At 36.6% G+C, this 20876-nt stretch overlaps 1 protein-coding gene across 3 annotated transcripts in view; it reads left to right on the top strand.

The window, feature by feature from the left end:
- Positions 1–20876, top strand: part of LOC111141227 (WD repeat domain 70) — a 346638-nt gene that overhangs the window by 176089 nt on the left and 149673 nt on the right. For all 3 annotated transcript variants that reach the window (XM_022493646.1, XM_022493644.1, XM_022493645.1), the window contains one exon: positions 20095–20269. In XM_022493646.1, the coding sequence (XP_022349354.1) occupies positions 20095–20269 (175 nt within the window). The remainder of the gene's footprint in view (positions 1–20094; positions 20270–20876) is intronic.

Raw genomic sequence — 20876 nt, 5'->3', positions numbered from 1 at the left:
CTTTCTTACTTCATTTATTGAATCTTTTGTCTCTGCTATGTCATTCCTTCTCTCTGTGTTAAAGGTCTCTTTCATGTCTTTCACTCTTTTCTCAAGTCCAGTGAGTACCCTTAAGATCTTTACTTTAAATTCTCTATCAGGCATGTTACTTATATCTGTTTTGCTTAGATCTCTTTCCATGGCCTCATGCTATTTTTTCATTTGGGATAAATTTCTCTGTCTTCTCATTTTGTTTAAGCCTCTGTGCCTGTTTCTCTGTGTTAGGAAAGTCAGCTGTGTCTCTTTTTGTGTGGGTTATGCCCTTATGAAAGTCCTGTAGTGCTCTCCCTGTGTTGTCTGCTATTCCCCAGGGTCTGATGCTTCCGAGAGTGCCCCAGTGTGTGCTGTGTGTGCTCTGCTGTTTTGTCCTGGCCACTTTATCCTTTAGGCCCGGTGTCTGTAGAGACTGTCTTTGCCTGTTGTGGACAGTATTTGGTCCCTGGCTTGAATGTGACATGTTTTTACTAGGTGTGGTTCTCTGACTGTTTATTAAATGAAACCTGTTGCCACCTCCATAAGAACTAAAGCTCCAGAGAACTCTCCATGAGGAGATGTGGTGTGGGCAGTGCTTGGGGCTTGTCTTCTGGGGGAGGAGGAAGCCCACCACACTGGGACTGAGGCAAGCATTACTGGGAGGGGTGGTTCCACAGGAGTATGGGGGCGGGGTTTGGTGCAAGCAAGTTAGATAGCAAATGTCAGCACCGATCTGGTTCTTGCAGGTGCCCCTGTGCTTATGTTGAGGATCGGGGAGGGAAATGGCCAGTTCCTTTGTTCTCAGAGGCATCTCCATGCATGCTGCCTCTCTGGGACATGCTCTGAGAGGGCAAAGAACCTCCCATAGTATGGCCCAGGTACTCTTCAGATCACTATTTCCACACTGCATGTTCCTAGGCTTTTTGCCTGCCTTTTCCTCAAGAGCACTCCTAGTACCCTCTGAGCTCTCCCAGAGCCAAGCATGCTAACTTTTAAAACTCTAGGCTTTAAGCCCCATTGGTTGAAGAACTCATGAAATTTGGGCTCTCTTTCTTTCCAAGCCAATTGCTATGGGGATTTGTGTTCACCATGTGCACTGCTTTGTCTTCGTTTGTTTCCTGCCCTTCTCCATGCCTGTAACTCCTTCCCCACTGCAGTGGCCACCGTCTGGTTCTCTCTCAAACTCCTTCTCTGCACTTCCTACCTTCTTTGGTGTGGCCTCTTCTCTAGCTTTATTTGTGGTGTCTGTTCTTCCAGTCTTCAGGTCACTTTCTTGTATATTTAGGATGATTTGATGGTTATCTAGTTGTATTCATGGGACAAGGCAAGCCTAGAGTCCTACTTCTACTCTGCTGCCATCTTCCCCATCCTGTGTGTGTTTTTTAAATTTAATGATTTAGATATAACATTTTGTGTAATTAAAGGCTATAAATTCAGTAAATTTATTTGAACTCATTTGTTCTGCATAGCTCTTAGTGCTAGCAACACAAAGTTGTATAGAACTGGACTTTGTCCTCACAGAGGTCACAGTCTAATGTTGGTGAGAAAAATGTGCAGTATAAAACATGTGATAGGACATGTATTATACAAGAAGTTTAACAGACTCAACCCTGTAGATACATAGAAAAATGATAAATTAAGCCTGGAGAAGTGAGGAGATGCTCCCACAGGTGGGCCCTGACCTGAATCTGACCCATGTCTCTTCCACATATTGTATTTTCATTTAAATATCATATTCAAAGTTCTAATTTTCTTGTAGAGTCTTAACCCTGATTTGCTATTAAGTTGTTTCTCTACTTCCTAGTGTGTTTCTCCTAATTCTTTGTCCCTTGAAGGCACACCATAAAGAGATATTGAAATGAAGGAACAAATGCATTAGTGTGTGTGACTAGGCTAACAGCTTCACAAGGAAATGGATGTTTGTTTTATTCAGTGCTGTATTTCTAGCACCTACAGCATTACTTGGCTATCTTTTTGACTAACTGGAAGGAAAAGAAAAGAAATGAAGGAGAATTTTAAATATATTCACTTCTGAAAGGGGAAAGAAAAGAAAATGGACGAAAATATCTAACTCTGACAACAATTTTGGAAAAATTAAACATTTAGAGTATCCAGAGATTTGATTATTGTCTGAAGGAAATTTGAATTTCAATGTATTAACTTTTATGCATTATGGTGCATAATCCAATATGGTATCATTTTCTTTCTTACAGCTTTCAATAGATTGGGCACCCACAATGGAATTTTTATTATAGACAGCAGCTTTCACAAACAAGAAGTCCATCAAACACATTAAGTACATTTTTCTTTAGAACATCATCTCTACTTTCTCTTCATTGTTTCTTCTCTTCTGTATTTCCTTAACATACCACTTAAATTTTGCTGTCTTAAGAATGTCCAATAATGTACTTAAAAATTATTGGATTTTATTCTCTTATAGATTCTTTAGAGGTCATAGTTTTCTTATTGTGAAAACATTTGCATCTGAAAAATTAGTATCTTTTCTGTCGTTTGCCCAAGACAATATAGAACTTTTTAATGGTATATGGAATTAAAGTCTCAGTAGGAATTCAGATAATCCGGATATCAACATGTGTAACAGTGAAACTGCCTTATAATTTTATCTATTTAACAATTCACTAAATTTTTTTGTTTTTTACTGCCCTGTTTTTAATTTTCCACTCACCACATGTGCATCAAATTAAGATAGTTTATTTAGACACTGTATTGCCAAGCAGTTATGGAAAGCTTCGTTGGCTTACATTTTGAATTTTTTCCTCCTTTGTCTTTGGCCAACGCTCAGCCCCTTTGGTGTCTCATCTGCTTACCACACGACAGCTATGGCATATTTCCATTCATCTGGGTCAGAAAATAAAGAGACCTTTAAGTCAGCCTGAACATTACCTGCCATTGCTGTGGGTTTGGTAAAGCTAAAACCAGAAAACTTGTTTTTGTTTTTCCCAGAAATAGGTGCAATTTATCCCATTTCTGTGAATTTGTACCTTCTTTTTAAAATATCCCTCATTGAATTCTAGAAGTTATTTAACTTTCAGAACACGTAAGTATTCACCTCAAAGGAATAGCATATTGCTCTACTCCCCCATGACTTTGTCACTTTTTGTGTTAAACTCTCTTTGTCATTGCAGGGACTTGTTTTACTTTTTGACTGATGACTCTTGGTTCAGCTTTCCTTTGAGAGTCTAAACTAGTATGGGGCAGGTTCTACTTTTGGAAGTCCAAAGAATTAAATTTTTCTCCTGACTTGGTAGCCAGTATACCCATGAATTAGGCAAAGTGACATTTTTTTTTTTTTAACCAATGTTATCACCAGTTCAAAAACAAGCACTATTTATTTTTTCTGCTGGTTTGTGAATTTGTTTATATTTATGCATCTTGTCTCATTCCAAAAAAGAATTTGAAGAAGCTCAAAATAGTAATAGTAACACAATATTATAAAAAAATGCAGTATCCAGGCCATGGGAAAATAAAGGTGAAGGGATAAAGTTAGTTCACAAAAGATTATTAGTAGAAGATTTTTGTCCCTAGTAGACAACGTTAGGTTGTAGATTCAGCTCTAAACTCAATAGTGGCCAGAGCAAAGATGTGTACATGCTCAGTTAAAAGAGTCCCAGGATACCCAAGATGAAAACTTAGAGCTTTTCCTTTCAAGAGTGTGTAAAAGATAATTGTTTCCCAGAGATCGTCATATAAAGGACAATGGTTGATATATATATATATAGATAATACCCTTATACTAAATACTGTCATAAATTTATAATAATTGGTCATATACTGTGTACAAGGCACTGCACTAAGTGCTTTTTATGTATATTTTGTCATTCAATTCCTTAAAATAACTCTGTGAAGTATTATTTTCGGATTGGGAAGCTGAAGCTCTGACAGGTTAAGTGACTTGTACAGGAACACATAGTAAGTGAGGAGAGAGGATTTAAAAATAGGCAAATCTGACTTCATCGTCCTCACTCTTAATCATTTTTCTCTACTGTATTCCTGTTACTATTTTTTGTTGCACCTGACAGTATAAGTCAAGCACCAAGAAATGTAATTCCGGAGAAGACATCCTAAGAGAGGGTCAAAGAAATGCAGTCTAAAAACTGTCAGCTCTCTGAAGGTCTTGCTTGGGCCAGTGTAAATTTTAGGTTACCTGGAGCTGCATTCTTAACCTTTGTTGTATCTCTTTGATGATCTAGGAGGCAACTACAGACATTTTCTGCAAAAAGACAAGTAAATACTCTTTCAGGCAACTCAGTACCCTTCCCTCCCCTACTCCCCTCAAAAAAGGAAAAAACCTCTCAAAGCACTATCTGTATATCTATATCTGTATATCTAATGTTGGGCAGCAGAGAGTCCAAGGCAATAAACTGATATTTCACTAGAAGAGGTCTTTCTTTCTTTCTTTCTTTCTCTCTCTCTCTCTCTTTCTCTCTTTCTCTCTTTCTCTCTTTCTTTCTTCAAGATTTTATTTATTTTATTTGAGAGAGGGAGAGACCACATGCGCATGAGCTGGGGGAGGGTCAGAAGGAGAGGTAGACTCCCCATAGATTAGGGAGCCCAATGTAGGGCTCTATCCCACTGCTTAACTAACTGAGCCACCCAAGCGCCCCACGAAAGGAGTTATTTCATTAGATTCCTGGTCTTGGATCTCACAGTACTTTAGACAACTCCTGGGGATGGAGGAAGTTTATGAAAACTTTTGTTTATTTAAATGTACTAAAGCAGTATCTGCCTTACTAGGATATTTAAACTTTGATGGTCTTTTCAGTTATAGGATGGGTCATTTTTACAGTTGTATTCTGGTCCTCATTTCTCCTAGAGTAAATTTAAGTTTTGTGTTGACAACTAATTAACTGTAGGGACAGGTGAAAGCCAAACATTGAAATCAAACCTTTTAATTTAATTTTTTTTTTTTGAGAGAGAGAGAGAGAAAGTGCATGCATGCAAGTGGGGGAGGGAGCGGCAAAGGGAGAGAGAGAGAATCTTAATTAAGCAAGGCTCCGTGTCCAGTGCAGAGCCCAGCACGGGGCTCAATCTAACAATCCTGAGATCATGACTTGAGCTGAAATCAAGAGTTAGACACTTAACCGATTGAGCCATCCAGGCGCCCCTAACCTTTTAATGTTTTATGGAGACATGTAATGAGTGTTTCGGAAAGCTAGGCTAACAGTATTTTTTTTTTTTTTTCCCGAAGTTGCTATATCAGACATCAAGCCATATAACCCTGGAATATTCTGTTTACTTAATAGTGTCTGGTCCAATTTTATACAGTAATTCAACCAGAGGTCTACACACAGTTTTCCTTTAGCACCTCTATAAGGCTGACCTGGATTAGAATCCTAACTCTTTTAGTGACTGTGTGATCATGGTCAAATTACACAACTTTTCACACCTTATGCGTGAAATGAGAATGATAAAGGTATCTACTTCAATGTTGAGTTTATTTATTTATTTTTTAAATTTTATTTATTTATTTGGCAGACAGAGATCACAAGCAGGCAGAGAGGCAGGCAGAGAGAGAGAGGAAGGGAAGTAGGCTCCCTGCCGAGCAGAGAGCCCGATGTGGGGCTCCATCCCAGGACTCTGGGATCATGACCCGAACTGAAGGCAGAAGCTTTAACCCACAGAGTCACCCAGGCGCCCCCAATGTTGAGTTTAAAATGAGATAAAAGTCCTTAGCATAGTGGGCTGGTATAATATAAACAGAATATGTGTTTAGCTTTTATGAATATCATTATATTTAGTGGTAATGATGTAGGCAGGGAACATCTCTTTACTTTGTCTCTTTATGTAGTCATAAAGGCTGGAGAGCATTTGGAGAGTTGACAAGAGTTTCAGCCTCTGCTTTCAGCATGGGCTGTCCTTCTGTACAGCACTTCTTGACTATTTTCTCGAAATTCTCTTGTTTCTGAAGGGAAAATGCTATATGGGTGGTTTCCCCTGCTCTGTTGATCCTCGTAGTTCATAGCCTCTGTGCAAGGTTTTAAACTGTGTGGTGAGTTTTAAAACTTTTCCTGGTTCACCTTGTTTATTTCACCGTTTGAACTCTGTGTATCAGATGCTGCTAATTCTTCTACATGCTGTTCCTTGTCCTCTACACACAGAAAATTTTATCCCACTAAAGGTATTTTTTAAGTGTCTGGCAGAGCTTATCGAGGAGGAAAATGCCTGGCTTATGAACAAATGTGCCATAGGCCTTGGTGGGGGTGGATGGAAAAGTGAGGGTTGGGGCACAGAAGCAATTAAAATAAATGGAATTCTTTACCCTTCTATGCTTTGAAAATGTCTTCTCATTGATTCTCTTCATTGGAAGAGAAAAGTTGGAATTTATCTTGTTAAATAGTACTCTATTTCTGTAACATACTTTACAATAATGAGACTTCCACATCACAGCTTGTTCATAAAGGATGCAAAATACAGAAAATAGCTTTATTTTGCATTAGTTTTATAGATACGGAAACTGCACAGTATTCTTTCTTAAGCAAAAGTATTTCTTGCACCATCAGTATCAATCCAAAACTGTTGTGACCTTACCTGTGTTCATGGGTTCTCGTAGACCAATCTATGAAACAGGAGTCGGCAGTAGATTATTTTGCTTATCTGAATATTGACCTAAATTATTACTAATCTTTCTATGCTTTAGTTTTGCTCTCCAAAATACAGATGTGAGGATTAGATGATGAAGTACTTACAACGGTGCTTACTTCATTCAAAGCATGTAAATGTGAGCTATCATGCTTATTAGTCCAAATTCAGCTTTTATTCAGATTATTAGTTCAGTGTTCTAAATTATCAGACACTTTTTGGCATTCGTAATTTCTGGAAATAATCCTCCAAGTACAAGAGTTCTGTTACAGATTATTTGTTAGAACTATTTTAAAGGTTCACTATTTTTAGTGTAAACTCCTAAAGTAACATTGACTTCACTACTTAACTCTACAACTTGATTAAGCATTGTTTAACTTTTCAGGCAGGAAAGAAACCATTCTCTTTCAAAAGAATATTTATCTCATTTTCAAATTTGCACTGAATCACTCTTTGGCACATAAAATCTTATCTTTAGAATCTGTTTTGCAGATGTGCAGTCTGCTGCTTTCAGACTTGGTTGGTTGAGTGAATACTTTGTGTCTGTATTGTATTTTAGAGGCATTTTTAAAAATAAGGAGTAATGGCTGTAATCATGAAGAAGAATGGCTCCATTTTTCAGTGGCTTGTTGGAGAGCCTGCTTCCACCTGCTAATGTCCAGGGAGAAGTTGGTCCAGAAATACTATTGTGCCCTGGCAGTACTTAGGTAAAGGGTGGGTGGAGGCAGATTTCTGTAGAATTTGTCATATCTGCTTTATCCTGGGCTGGCTACCACATCTCTTTATTTCTCCTCTTCCTCCCTATCTCTCCACCTCCACCCATTGCATTCTGTCAGGAGGTAGTAATTATTTCTTACCATAAATTAAAAACAGTCATCTGTAAATATAGACACATTTCATTTTTCTGCACATTTTAAGGCCAAATCTACATGTGATTTCTTTTTGTGATGCTTGTTATAAGAGTGATTGATTACTGGACTAGCACTGAATGACTTGCTTTATGCCTCAGGTGGGGTCATTGTGAATTTTCTGCTTCCGAATCAAGTACATAGAAATGCAGTTGGAAAGTTGAAGAATTCTTCTGTCTATTCTCAGTGCCCTCTTTAAAAGAGTTGGTATCCATCAGTGACCTCTTCAAGTTTATTTCCAGTTGGTCAGAAATATATACTATTAGGAACACTGGATCTTTACTTATATAATTTCATTTTTGGGTATCTTCTTCAGTTCTCCATTTATGTTAATAATGGTATCATTCTCCATTGTTCGGGACATTTGTCAGCAACAGTGTCTTCATTCCTCCTTGGCTCTATACTTTGCAGCCATGGATCAAGCCCGGTTATTAGAGTACCAGTCCAGGCCAACTTTGGGGCACCATGCTTGCCCAGGAGGAGAATTCCAGTCGGCCTGCGTGGTCCTAAACCCCTTATTGGTGTTGACTCCTTATTGGTGTTCCTAACTGGGTTTCTAGTCCTAGTCTTTCCATCCTCATCTCTAGATATGTGTGCAGTCCTCCCTCCCCTTTCTAACTTCACCCTCATACACACACTGCCACTATAATCAGACCGTGCAACATTCCTTTCAAGGCCTTTGCTCATGGTATTTCTTCTGCCATAAATTCCTTCTCTCAAATCTACCCCACAACCCTTCTCATTTAGGAGCCAAATCAAATGTTGTAGTGTCTCAGCCTCTCTTCCTCAGTGCTATTTCTCCTGGCCAGGTTTTATTGATTCTTACCTGTATTTAAATAACATTTTATGCAGGAGCACTCTTCACCAGCTGTTTCTCCCTTATCATCCCCACTCCTAATTTCCATTGCATTCTGACTGCCGCCATCATTTTACCGAAATTGCTCCTGCAGACCTCATCTATGACCTTTACCTGTTATTCTAATGGAGGCTTTTCACTCCTTGTTTTACTCAGTATCTCTGGAATTGACACTCTTGATCATACCTTTCTTTTGAACTGTCTCCTTCAGCTTTTCTCATCCTCTTCTGCCTCTCTTACTTTCTTGTCTTCTGCTTCATGTCTTTTCCTTTTTGCTGCCTATTGCTTCAGACTCTATTTCATGGGAGTCTGCCTGCTCCCACACTTTTATCTCTGTTTACATTCTAATGACTCCTGATTGTGATCCTTTCACATGCCCTGTACAAGATTCTCCACCTGGCTGTCACGGAACTATTTCAACTTTATCTTGCTCTTACATCCTTTAATATTATTTTCTGTTTTATACCACACCTTCCACAACTCTGCCTCACTGAATGAGTGGCAAGCCCCCCGGCCCTCTTCAGAGTTTTCCTTTATACCTTCCACACCCCTTGCCTTAGCCCAGGCCTTGATCATCTCTCACCTGGGCTACCCAGGACAGACCTGTTCCCTCCAAGCAGCCTTGCCCACTGTCGCACGAGTGGTTTTCTAAAACAGATGTGGTTGAATAACTTAAGTCACTCCTCTGTTTAGTGGCTTCAGAGTTTCCTAGACCATAAAGCCCCTAATCCCAGTGTGTCTTACAGGATACCCTTTATAATTTTGTGATTACCAGTGCCTGTGACAGTCTCATCTTCCACTTAAGCCCACTGGGCACCTCATTCTTTTGTCAAAGCAAACTACCTGTGTTCCTAGAATAGCTGTGCTTCTGCAAGCCAACTTATCTTTCTATTTTCTGTGCCAGCTATTAGGATCCCCTGTCCATCCACCCAGATTTCAGAAATTTCACGTGCAGAATCTCAACTCTTCCCAGCATACATACCTCTGTGGAATCTTTTCCAGATCTTTCCATTTGAGCTCCTCTTTCTTTTCTCTGGGTGGTGCTTCATGAGTTTTTCTCCTCCGTTAAGTAATTTGGCTTATAAGATTATGGAGTAAATTTTATCTAATAAGAAATATTGGTATATATTTTAAATTGAAAGTCTCTTAATTCCATCTGGTCAACTTTCTCCTCTGAGTTTTCTTAGAGTGGTCTTCAGGCATGTTTACTGATGATCATTTTAGGAATTTAATGAGACTTTTAGCTATACTGATTCTAGATGAAACTAGGAGAGGGTGGGGAAATGATTTTTTAATATATTTATAGAGTTGTGCAACCATAAGAACAGTACAATTTATAACATCTTCATTACCCTAAAAAGATGTTATGTTCAGTCATTCCCTTTTCCTACCTCTACCGCTAGGCAACCACTAATCTGCTTTCAGATAAATGGAGTCATGTAATATTTGACCTATGGTATCTAGCTTCTTTCATTTAGTATAATGTGTTTTTAGGTTCGTCCATATTATAGTATGAGGTGGGTTGAATAGTAGCCCCCCCCCTTACCTGCGCCGGCCAAAGATGTTTCTATGTCAAATTACTAGAACCTGTGAACGTTACTTTGCTTGGAAAAGGGATCTTCAGAGATGTAATTGTTAAGGATCTTGAGATGAGATCATCCTGGATTATTCAGGTGGGCCTTAAATCTAATGACAGGTATCCTTATGAGACAGAAAAATAGAAGACACGCAGAGGGGAAGATCACGTAAAGATAAAGGGAGAGATTGGAGCAGTGTGGTTGTGAGTGAAGAGGACCAATGCTAATAGGCCTGAGAAGCTGGAAGAGGCAAGCAAGACTTGTCCTCTAGAGCTTCCAGAAGGAGAGGACTACTGGTGTTCAAAACTGTGAAAGAATAAATTTTTGTTGTTTTAAGTCACCCAGTGTGTAATTTGTTATGGCAGTCTCAGGAATGTCAAATTAGTATGTGTCAATACTTTGTTACTTTTTATTGGTAAGTAGTTTTCTGTTGTATTTCACATTTTACTTATCCTTTCATCAATTGATGGACATTGGGTTTCCAGTTTTTGGCTGTTAAGAATATTGCTTCTATGAACATTCATGTTAAATTTGTTGCATTGGGTATGTTTTCAGTTCTCTTGCATGGATATCTAGGAGTGGAATTGCTGAGTCATGTGGTAAATCTATGTTCAATATTTTACAAAACTGCCAAATTGTTTTTTGAATAGGTTTTACCATTTACACTCCTACCAAGATTCCAGTTTCTTTCCTTTCTCACCAACAATTATTATCTATCTTTTTGATTATAGCTCACTAGTGGGTATAAATTGGTATCTCATTGTGATTTTGATTTGTATTTCCTTAATGTCAAGCATCTTTTCATGTGCTTATTGGGTGTTTGTATATATTCTTCTTTAAAAATTTATTTATTTATTTATTTGACAGAGAGAGAGAGAGAGAGAGAGAGAACACAAGCAGGGGTAGTGGCAGGCAGGCAGACAGAGGGAGAGGGAGAAGCAGGCTCCCTGACGAGCAAGGAGCTTGATGTGGGGTTTGATTTCAGAACCCTGGAATCATGACCTGAGCCGAAGGCAGCCACTTAACTGACTGAGCCGCCCAGGCGCCCCTGTATATATTCTTTAGTGAAATATGTATTCATGTCTTCGCCTATTTAAAAAGTTTATCACTTTTCTCTTTATTGAATTGTAAAAGTTCTTTAAATATTCTAGATCCTTGTCCCTTGTCAGGTATATGATTTATAAATACTTTTTCCAAATCTATGACTTAGCTTCAAACCTTCTTCATAGTATCTGTTGACGCACATATATTTTTAATGCCATCCAGCTTATCTTCTTTTTCCTTTTATTATTTGTGCTTTTGATGTAGTATCTAAGAAATCATTTTTAATCTAATATCATGTTTTAAGAGTTTTAAATTCATGTCTGTGTTGTATTTTGAACTAATTTCTGTATGATGTGAAGTAAAGGTCCACGTTCACCTTTTTGATTATGGATATCCAGTTGCCTCAGCAGCAGTTTTTGAAAAGATTTTTTCCAAAACAGTTCTTTTCTCCTGAATTGTTTTGGCATCTTTGTTGCAAATCAATTGGCCATAAGTGTAAGTGTGCAAGTGGTTATTTATTGTGGCATTTATCCCTTAGTCTAACTCTAGATTTCATAAGGCCTAACTTTAAATGATGAGTTTAAAGCATTAGCACCAAATATATTTCTTCTGAATGCAATTGTATTCTTATTGCAGTTGCTGTGTGTGTATGTGAATTATGTGTGTTTGCGAAGATTATTGTGGGTTTATATGGAAGCTAGAACATTTTTCCTATTTCTAGAATTTCAGTGCTTTCATTTTTGGGCATTTTTTAAAAGAAGGTCATTCTTGTTGACTTTGCCAAGAGAGCCAGCAAGTTTCATGCTTTTATATCACTCAAGTTGCTTGTGTAGTCTTTCGAGAAAAATTAAACCAAGATCGCTTAAGTGATTTCCATGCAAAATTAATGCTTCCCTTGACTTCTGCCAAATGCTGTGATGCATTTATGTAGTCAATGCCAGAAAGTTCAGAACTTGTATCTGGAAAGAACTAAAAATTTTAAGACAGAAAGCATTTGTGCCTGGGGCAATGTAATGACGCCACCTGTGTCTTTTTCATGTCTCCTGGGTGTTTTCATTGTATGTCTAGAAAGGCCCAGGCAGGTCCTTCTTCTATTTGAAATCTTTTTTATGAAGCACAGTTTTAATTTTACAAGACCAGATCTCACTCCAAGTTTCAAAATATGTGTTCTTCAGCATAAAATGTTTAGACAGATACCTAATGGCCTAGCACTTTAGCATCCATCTTTTTTTTTTTTTTTAAGGCATAGATTCAGAGAATCAGAGCCATAAAACCACAGTGTAATTAGTTACTATCAGATGCTGTGTAAATTATGATTCACACTTCTATCTGCTAGGTTAACTGCTTTTTTTTTCCTTTCTGCTCAACCTGTTAATATACCACTGAAACAAATGGAACATACTTAGTTGTTAGTTTTATTAGCTGTAATATTTTATTTATAGTCTAAGAGGAAGAGCAGAAAGGAACTGATATTTATTGAGTGCCTACTGTGTTCCAAGTACTGTCCCAGACACATTTACATCCCTGATCTCATTTAAGTCCCTTATTGTTGGTATTATTATCCCAGTTTTTAGTGATGAAGAACTTGAAACGAGCCAGATAATGATAATGATATTTTATACTTGTGTGGGGCCTTTTATATCAAATTTTAAAGTAGTATCTGACTTTTGGAGATGTTCAGTTATTAAAAAAAGAGAAGTCATCATAGTTTATCTCTACTGTTGTCAAGCCAAGGGTAGAAAGAAGAGACACATGAGGTATTTCTCAACTATGGGAAGCATAGTGAATAGAGATAAGATACAAGTAAGCTATACAGAATACATTCAGTAGGGAATGAGGTTTTATAATTCTCAGGTATAAATGGTGCTGGAACAATTGGGATATCTATCTATCTATCTATCTATCTATCTATTTATATATGTAAATGAACTTCAGCTTTGTACCAGATATAAAAACTAATCTAGATAGATCGTAGACCCGGTTGTAAAACTTTGAAGCATAAAATTTCTAGAAGAAGGGGCACCTGGGTGGCTCAGTCTCTTAAGCCTCCAACTCTTGGTTTCCATTCAAGTCATGATCCCTGGGTCTTGGGATCGAGTCCCACATTGGGCTCTCTGCTCAGCCTGCTTCACCCTTTCCTTCTGCCTGCTGCTCCCCCTGCTTGTGTTCTATTTCTCTATAAATAAATAAAATCTCTTAAAAAATAAATATTAAGCAGGGCATGTATTGCATGGAGCACTGGGTGTTATATGCAAACAATGAATCTTGGAACACTACATCAAAAACTAATGACATACTATATGGTGACATAATGTAATAAAAATAAATAAATAAATAAGTAAATAAAATTTCTAGAAGAAAACAGGAGAATTTCTATGACCTTGGATAAGTGAAGATTTCTTTAATATGTTATTATAAAATTTGATAAAAAGCACTTTATCAAAATCTAAAACATCTGCTATTTGAAAGATTATTTAAAAAATTGGGGCACCTGGGTGGCTCAGTCGTTAAGCTTCTGCCTTGAGCTCAGGTTGTGATCTCAGGGTTCTAGGATTGAGCCTGACATCAGGCTCTCTGCTCAGTGGGGAGTCTGCTTCTCCCTCTGCCCCTCCTCCTGCTCATGCTCTCTCTCCTTCTCTCTCTCTAATAAATAAGTAAAGTCTTTAAAAAATTAAAAAGGCAAGCCATAGACTTGGAAAATATTTGCTAAACACATATCTGGTGAAGAACTTGTATATATAATATCTAAAGGACTCTCAAAATACAATAATAAGGAAATAAACAACAAAAGTTTTCAATGGGCAAAAAATTTGAAGACACACATCACCAGAGAAATGGATTGATGCCCAACATTATTAATCATAAAGGAAATGTAAATTAAAATCAAAATACCAAAACCTACCTATTAGAATGACTTTCAAAAAAACCCCAACTGATCATATTTTTTGGGGGGGTAGTTAGAACTCTCATATACTGCTAGTGGAAATGCAAAATGAAATAGCTACTTTGGAAAAGTTTTGCAGTTTCTTATACAGTTAAACATTTACTTCCCATATGATCAGTAATCCCCTTTCTAGGTATTTAACCAAGAGAGATGAAAGAAACATATTTCAAGAGATATGAAAACTTATTTTCATTAAAACAAACAATAAAAAACTATACATGAATGTTTATAGTGGATTTATTCATAATCACATCAAACTGGAAACAACCCAATAACCATTATTTGGTGAGTGGATAAACAAAATGTAGTATATCCATATGTGGAATGTTACTCATTAGCAAAAAGGAATGGACTAATGAGACATTATAAAACTCAAATACATTATGCTGAATTAAAGAAGCCAGACTCAGAAGCTACATGCAGTATTATTCCCATTATGCAATAGTGGAAAAGTCATAACTCTAGGGATACAAAACAGGTCAATAGTTGCCAGGGGTTAAAGCTGGGGAGAGGGGTAGTTTACAAAGAGGCAATACAAAGAAAACTTTTTGGAGTGATATAACTATGCATTTCTCAAAACTCACAGAACTGTACATTTAAACAGATGAGTTTCATTGTATGTTATTCCCCAATAAACTTTCCTTCCTTCCTTCTTTCCTTCCTTCCTTCCTGTCTCCCTCCTTCTTTCCCTCCCTCCCTTCCTCTCTTTCTCTCCCCCACTCTTTTTCTTTCTATTTATCTGTCATCTGTCTAACACTCAGTAAGAGAAGTCTAGAGATAGGTACTCCAGAGTTGGTTTTCAGCTCTAGTGTCAGAGTATCTCATAACTCTGAAATTAAATCTTCTGGCTCCCCACTATGTTGCTTTAAATCCTGGGATTCCAAGGTGCCTTTCCATTGTCTCTGTGTGTACTCTTTCTAAACTCTTACTTGAACTTACATTTTGCTAACCAATAGTTCCTAAAACGCAGTCAGTGCAATCTTATGTCAGGCATGGGTTTCACAGCTCTTAAAACTAGGGTTTGGTAATGTTAAGCAATTGATTAAGTTCTCAAACAAAGCTTAGGTGGAAAATAAGCAGAAGTTATTTTAAAAATCCCCAAACCCTCATTTGGAAAAAATCATAAATACTTGCTGAGAAATCTATCTGAAATCTATACATTTAAAAATCAATTTTATTTCGTGTATGTTGGTTATACCTCAATTAAGTTGATTTTTAAAATGCTTAGATAGGCAGTGAATTTCTTTTATTCTTTGACAAACATTTGTTGAAGACCCAGTAGGTATTGTGTTCCTGTTAGGTTTAAGAGATGGTGCAGACTCTAGGCATACAAAGATAAGAGAGAAAGAGAGCCCTTGCTCTCAAGTAGCTCTTTTTGTAGGAGTAGATGTTAATATGTGTGATTACAACTTATGTGATTGGTGTTATAATGTGGGAGTTAGAAGGTAATATGGGGACTTGGGTAGAGTGAATTCCCTAATTTTGTTCTTTTTCAAAATTGTATTAACAGTCCAAGTTGTTTGCATTTTCATGTAAGTTTTAGAATTACCTTACCCAGTTTCTATCAAACCCCCCCCCCCAAAATGAAAAATAACCCCTGCTGGATCTTGTATTGAAATTGTGTTGAATCTAAAGATTAATTAGGAGAGAATTGTAATCTTAACAGTATTGACTCTTCCAACCCATGAATACAGTATATCTTCTCATCTACTTAGGTCTTTTTTCATTTCTCTCAGAAATATTTTATGGTTGTCAGTGTACAGATACTATACATCTTTTGAGATTCCATGTTTACTCATACCATTATTAATGGTATTATTTTCATAATTTCAACATTCAATTGTTGCTAGTCTATGGAAATAAAATTGATTATTTACCTTGTATCCTGTGACCTCACTAAATTCGCTATTAGTTTTAGTAGCATTTTTGTAGATTCTTGGGTTTTTCTATATATATATATATGATCAGATGGTCTCTCTTTTTTTAAAGATTTTATTTATTTATTTATTTATTTGAGAGAGAGAGCTGGGGGAGGAGAAGACAAAGGGGGCAAGAATCTCAAGCAGACTCTGCAATGAGTGCAGAGCCCAACATGGGGCTCATCCCACAGCCCTGAGATCATGACCTGAGTCGAAACCAAGAGTCAAATGCCCAACTGACTGAGTCACCCAGGCACCCCAGACATGTCGTCTCTTAATAAAGACAGTTTTATTTTTTTCTTCTGGTCTGTAAGCTTTGAATTTTATTCGCCTTATTGCACTGGATGGCTACTCCAGTATAAAGACATGGGGAGAGTTTGGTATCATTGCTTTGTTCTTAACCATAAGAGGAAAGCATTCAGCCTTTCTTCATTAACAAGTATATTACTTGTAAGTTTTTCATAGATATCCTCAATCAGGCTGAGGAAGTTCCATCCTATTCCTAGTATGTGGAGAGTTCTTATCATGAGTCAATGTTGGATTTTTTTAAAATGTTTATTTTGCATGGATTGAGATGATCGTATATCTTCTATTGTCTGTTGATGTAATGTATTAATTTTCATTCCTTTCAGTTCTTTCATTCCTGTTTTTTTTTTTAAGATTTTATTTATTTATTTGACAGACAGAGATCACAAGTAGGCAGAGAGGCAGGCAGAGAGGAGGAAGCAGGCTCCTTGCTGAGCAGAGAACCCGATGTGGGGCTCTATCCCAGGACCCTGGGATCATGACCTGAGTCGAAGGCAGAGGCTTTAATTCACTGAGCCACCCAGGTGCCCCTCATTCCTGGTTTAAATACTCTCAGCCATAGTGTATTATTATATTTATACACTGCAAGTTTGAACAATTTACTGATATTTTGTTAAGGACTTACGTTTCTGTGTTTATTAGGATATGGAACCATAGTTTTCTTTTCTTGTAGTGACTTTGGTTTTGGCATCGGGTAGTGCTGGCCTTATACAATGAGGAGTGCTGGCAAGTGTTTCCTCTTCTATTTTCTGGAAGAGTTTGTATAGAGTTGGTATTATTTCTTTCTTAAATGTTTGGTAGAATTCAACAGTGAAGCTATCTAGATTTTTCTTAATGGGAAGATTTTTAACTATATATTCAGGCTTTTAATCATGTAAGAATATTCCAGTTATTTATTTCTTATTGAGTGAACTTTGGTAGTTAGTGTCTTTTAAGGACATTTCTCCATTTCACCTAAATTATCAAATTTAGGTGAAATTCATGCATGGAATTCCCTTATTCTTTTAATGTTGTTATGCTTTATGGTGATGTCATCCTGTCTTCCATTTCAAATATTGATATTTGATATTGTCTCCAATTTTTGCTTTTTTTCATCAAACCAGTTAGAGGTTTATTAATTTTGTTGATCTTCTTAAGGAACCAGCTTTTGGTTTCTCTGTTGTTTTTCTGTTTTCTATTTTATTCATTTGTATCCTCATTTTTATTATCTCCTTCCTTCTACCTGCTTTAGATTGAATTTTCTCTCTTTTTTTCTAGTTTCTTTTTAAAAACATTTTATGTATTTATTTGAGAGTTAGAGAGAGAGCTTGCACAAGTTGGGAAAGTGGCAGAAGGAGAGGGAGAGAGAGAATCTAAAGTAGGCTCCATGCCCTGTGCAGAGCAGGGCATGATCCCATGACCCTGAGATCATGACCTGAGCAGAAATCAAGAGTCAGACACTTATTAACTGACTGAGCCACCCAGGTGCCCCTTTTTTTTCTAGTTTCTTAAGGTTGAATCTTAGGTTGTTGATTCCAGCCTTTTTTTTTTTTTTTTCCTATTATATATAATTAATGCTGTATTTTCCTTCTGTGGTTTTTTTTTTTAGCTGAATACCATAAATTTTGGTATATATTTTAATATTTATTGGATTCAGAGTTTTTTCTGCTATGCTTTGTGATTTTTTTCTTTGACCTATGGATTATTTAGAATTCTATTTCTTAATTTCTTAATGTTTTGGAAAAGATATATTTTCAGATACATTTCTGTTATTGATTAATCTTATTTTTTGACAGTGTACATGCCTTGTATGATTTTGGTCATTTTTAGTGTGTTAATATTTGCTTTATGACCCAGAGTATGTTCAGTGTGTACTCGAAAAGAAGGCACATTCAGTTGTAGTTGGGTGAAGTGTTATATAAATGTCAATTAGCCCAATTGTTTGGCATTGTTTTTGAGGTCTTCTGTATCCTTACTAATTTTGGAGGTGGGCAGGGAGGGGGATACTTGTTCTATCAGTACTGAGAGAAGAGTGTTGAAGTATACAAATATAAATATGGATTTCCTTTATTTAATTTTATTTCTATTAAGTTTGCTTTCCTCTTTTGAACCTCTTTTATTAGTAGCATATGCATTTAGGATTGTTATGTCTTCTTGATTGATGGGCTCCTTAGCATTATGTAAGTTTGCTCTTTGTCTTTAGTTTTATTCCTTGTTCTGAAGTCCACTTTGCAGACATTACTATGGTTGGTTACTCCAGCTTTCTTTTGATTATGTTCACCTGACACATTTTTCCCCCATCTTTTTACTGTTAACCTAAGTCTTTATATTTAAACATTTGTGTATATTTAAAAAATATTTTATCTTTATTTTTTTTAATTAATTTATTTTAGAGAGAGGGAAAGTATGCACGCACATGAGCTGGGGATAGGGGTAGAGGTGGAGGGAGAGGGACAAGCAAGCTCCGCACTGAGCATGGAGCCCATCATGGGACTCGATCCCAGGACCCTGAGATCATGACCTGAGTGGAAACCAAGAGTTGGATGCTTAACTGACTGAGCCACCTAGGTGCCCCCATTTTTGTGTAATCAGCTGGATCTTGCTTTTACCTAATCCAGTCTGACAATTTTTGCCTTTTAATTAGAGTTTTTAGATGATTTCTAATAAATGTAATGACTTATGAGACTAAATTAAACCTACCATTGTGCTCTTTGGTTTATGTTTATCCCATAGTTCTTCTTTATTATCCCTTCCTGTTTTTATTTCATTTCCATCAGAATCTCTCTTCAAATAATATTCCACCATTTCCAGTATAGTATAAAACTATATTTCCGTGTCTTCCTCCTAACCTTTGTGCTATTGTTGACATACATTTTACTTGAACGTATGCTATAAATCTTATAATACATTGTTTTACTTAAGCCATTTATCTTTCAAAGAGATTTAAACATTTTCTAAAACGTCTTTTAAATTTATCTTCATTTTTACCATTTCTGGCAGTCTTCATTTCTTTGTGTAGATTCAGATTTCCATTTGCATTGTATTTGTTCTTCTTGAAGAACTTCCTTTAACATTTCTTTTAGTACATGTCTGAAGGAAATGAATTATCTCAGCTTTCATTCATCTGAAAAAGTATTTACCTTATTTTTGAAAAATATTTTTGCTGCCTATAGAATATTAGATTGACTTTTTTTTTTTCTTTTTTCTTTCAGAACTTTAGAGATGTTGTTCCATAGTGCTTTGGCTTGGATAGTTTCTGCCAAGAATTTGCTGAACTCATCTTTGGTTTTCTGTATTTTATGGCTCCCCCTCCCCCCCACCCTGGGTCAGGATCTTGTTTTAGCTTTCCTTAGTAGCAGTGTTCTTTGCCTGTGATGTGAGCAGGCGGGTACTCTGTATCTCCCCCAGTCCTAGCCTGCTGTTTTTTGTTACTTGTTGAAAACTCAGGGGCAGACAATTTTGTTTCTGCTTCTCCCCCAGAGGCATGAAATCTTTGCCTGTGCCCTAGAGGGGGACATCATTCTTTCGTGACTTATTTTTTCAGTGTGTTTTCTGGTGTGTATTATATAACAGTGCATTAACACGTGTAATTAATTTAGAAATTAGTGTGTGTATATAGGAGGTATATATTCAACAGTTTTACTGATCAGAGTGTATAGTCAGAGTTGTTTGGAGGCCAGTGTTATAGAGGGTTAGAACTTACAACGCTGATAGATTTGAAGTAGAATTTGCTACTTGCTGTTTGATTTGAAGACAACATGATTCAGATGGTTCACTTTATTGCAGTGAGTAACTTCATTTATAAGTGGAGAATGTTTTACAGTACACATTTTATTTTAAAAATAATTATTAGATTTATATGCTTAAGAGGTGAAGCAGTTTTTATGAGCTCTTCTGAACTTTAAACTCCTTTCTTTTTTGTAAATGAAAATCTCTTTATTGTTTTTAGGACTGTGAGGACATGGGAAGTTGAAAATCCAAGGAAGCAAAGAAGTGTGTTTAAGCCACGGACGATGCAGGGTAAAAAAGTAATTCCCACCACGTGCACATATAGTAGAGATGGAAACCTCATAGCAGCTGCCTGCCAGAATGGAAGCATACAGATCTGGGACCGAAATTTGACTGTAAGTCTAGGACATTCAAGTCCGCTTTTCTTAGAAGAAACCACCTTATAAAGACGAGACAAACATCATGTTAAAATATTATGAAGGTCAGTTTCCTGAGTTTAGCCCTAATTTAAACTTCAGTGTTAGTTGATAAAACATTGGGACGTTTGCAGTAAACAGCATTTCAGCAAACATTCCAACTCAGTATTTTCCAATGTGTATGAGATTTTGTTTTTAAAATAGAGTAGATCTTTTAGTATAAAATTTAAAAAGCATAGTGCAGTTTTATTATTTGGTGTCTCAGTGTACTTGATTTTGAAAGCGAAGGATTTGATAGTAGTGTAAAACAAGACTAAGCAGAATACTAGAAAATACCCTTTAAAAGATTTAAGAAAACCATATGTATAGGATGGTCCATCAGTTGTTTTGCAATTATTTTTGTAGTAATTTAAATAATATTTTGTTTTGACATTCCATGACATTCCATTTGAATATTCGGGTTTCAGATTTCCTTTTACAGTTTTAGATCATTATTAGAATAAATAAATTTTTGAATTGGAAGGGATCACAGAATTCTATGTAAACAATTCTGCGAAATAATGAATATGAAAGTGTTTGGATTCTG

The sequence above is a fragment of the Enhydra lutris genome, unplaced genomic scaffold (genome assembly GCF_002288905.1).
Source record: "Enhydra lutris kenyoni isolate GAN:26980312 unplaced genomic scaffold, ASM228890v2 scaffoldscaffold5, whole genome shotgun sequence".
In the NCBI taxonomy this organism is placed as follows: Eukaryota; Metazoa; Chordata; class Mammalia; order Carnivora; family Mustelidae; genus Enhydra; species Enhydra lutris.
This window is presented reverse-complemented; position numbering and strand designations above follow the sequence as displayed.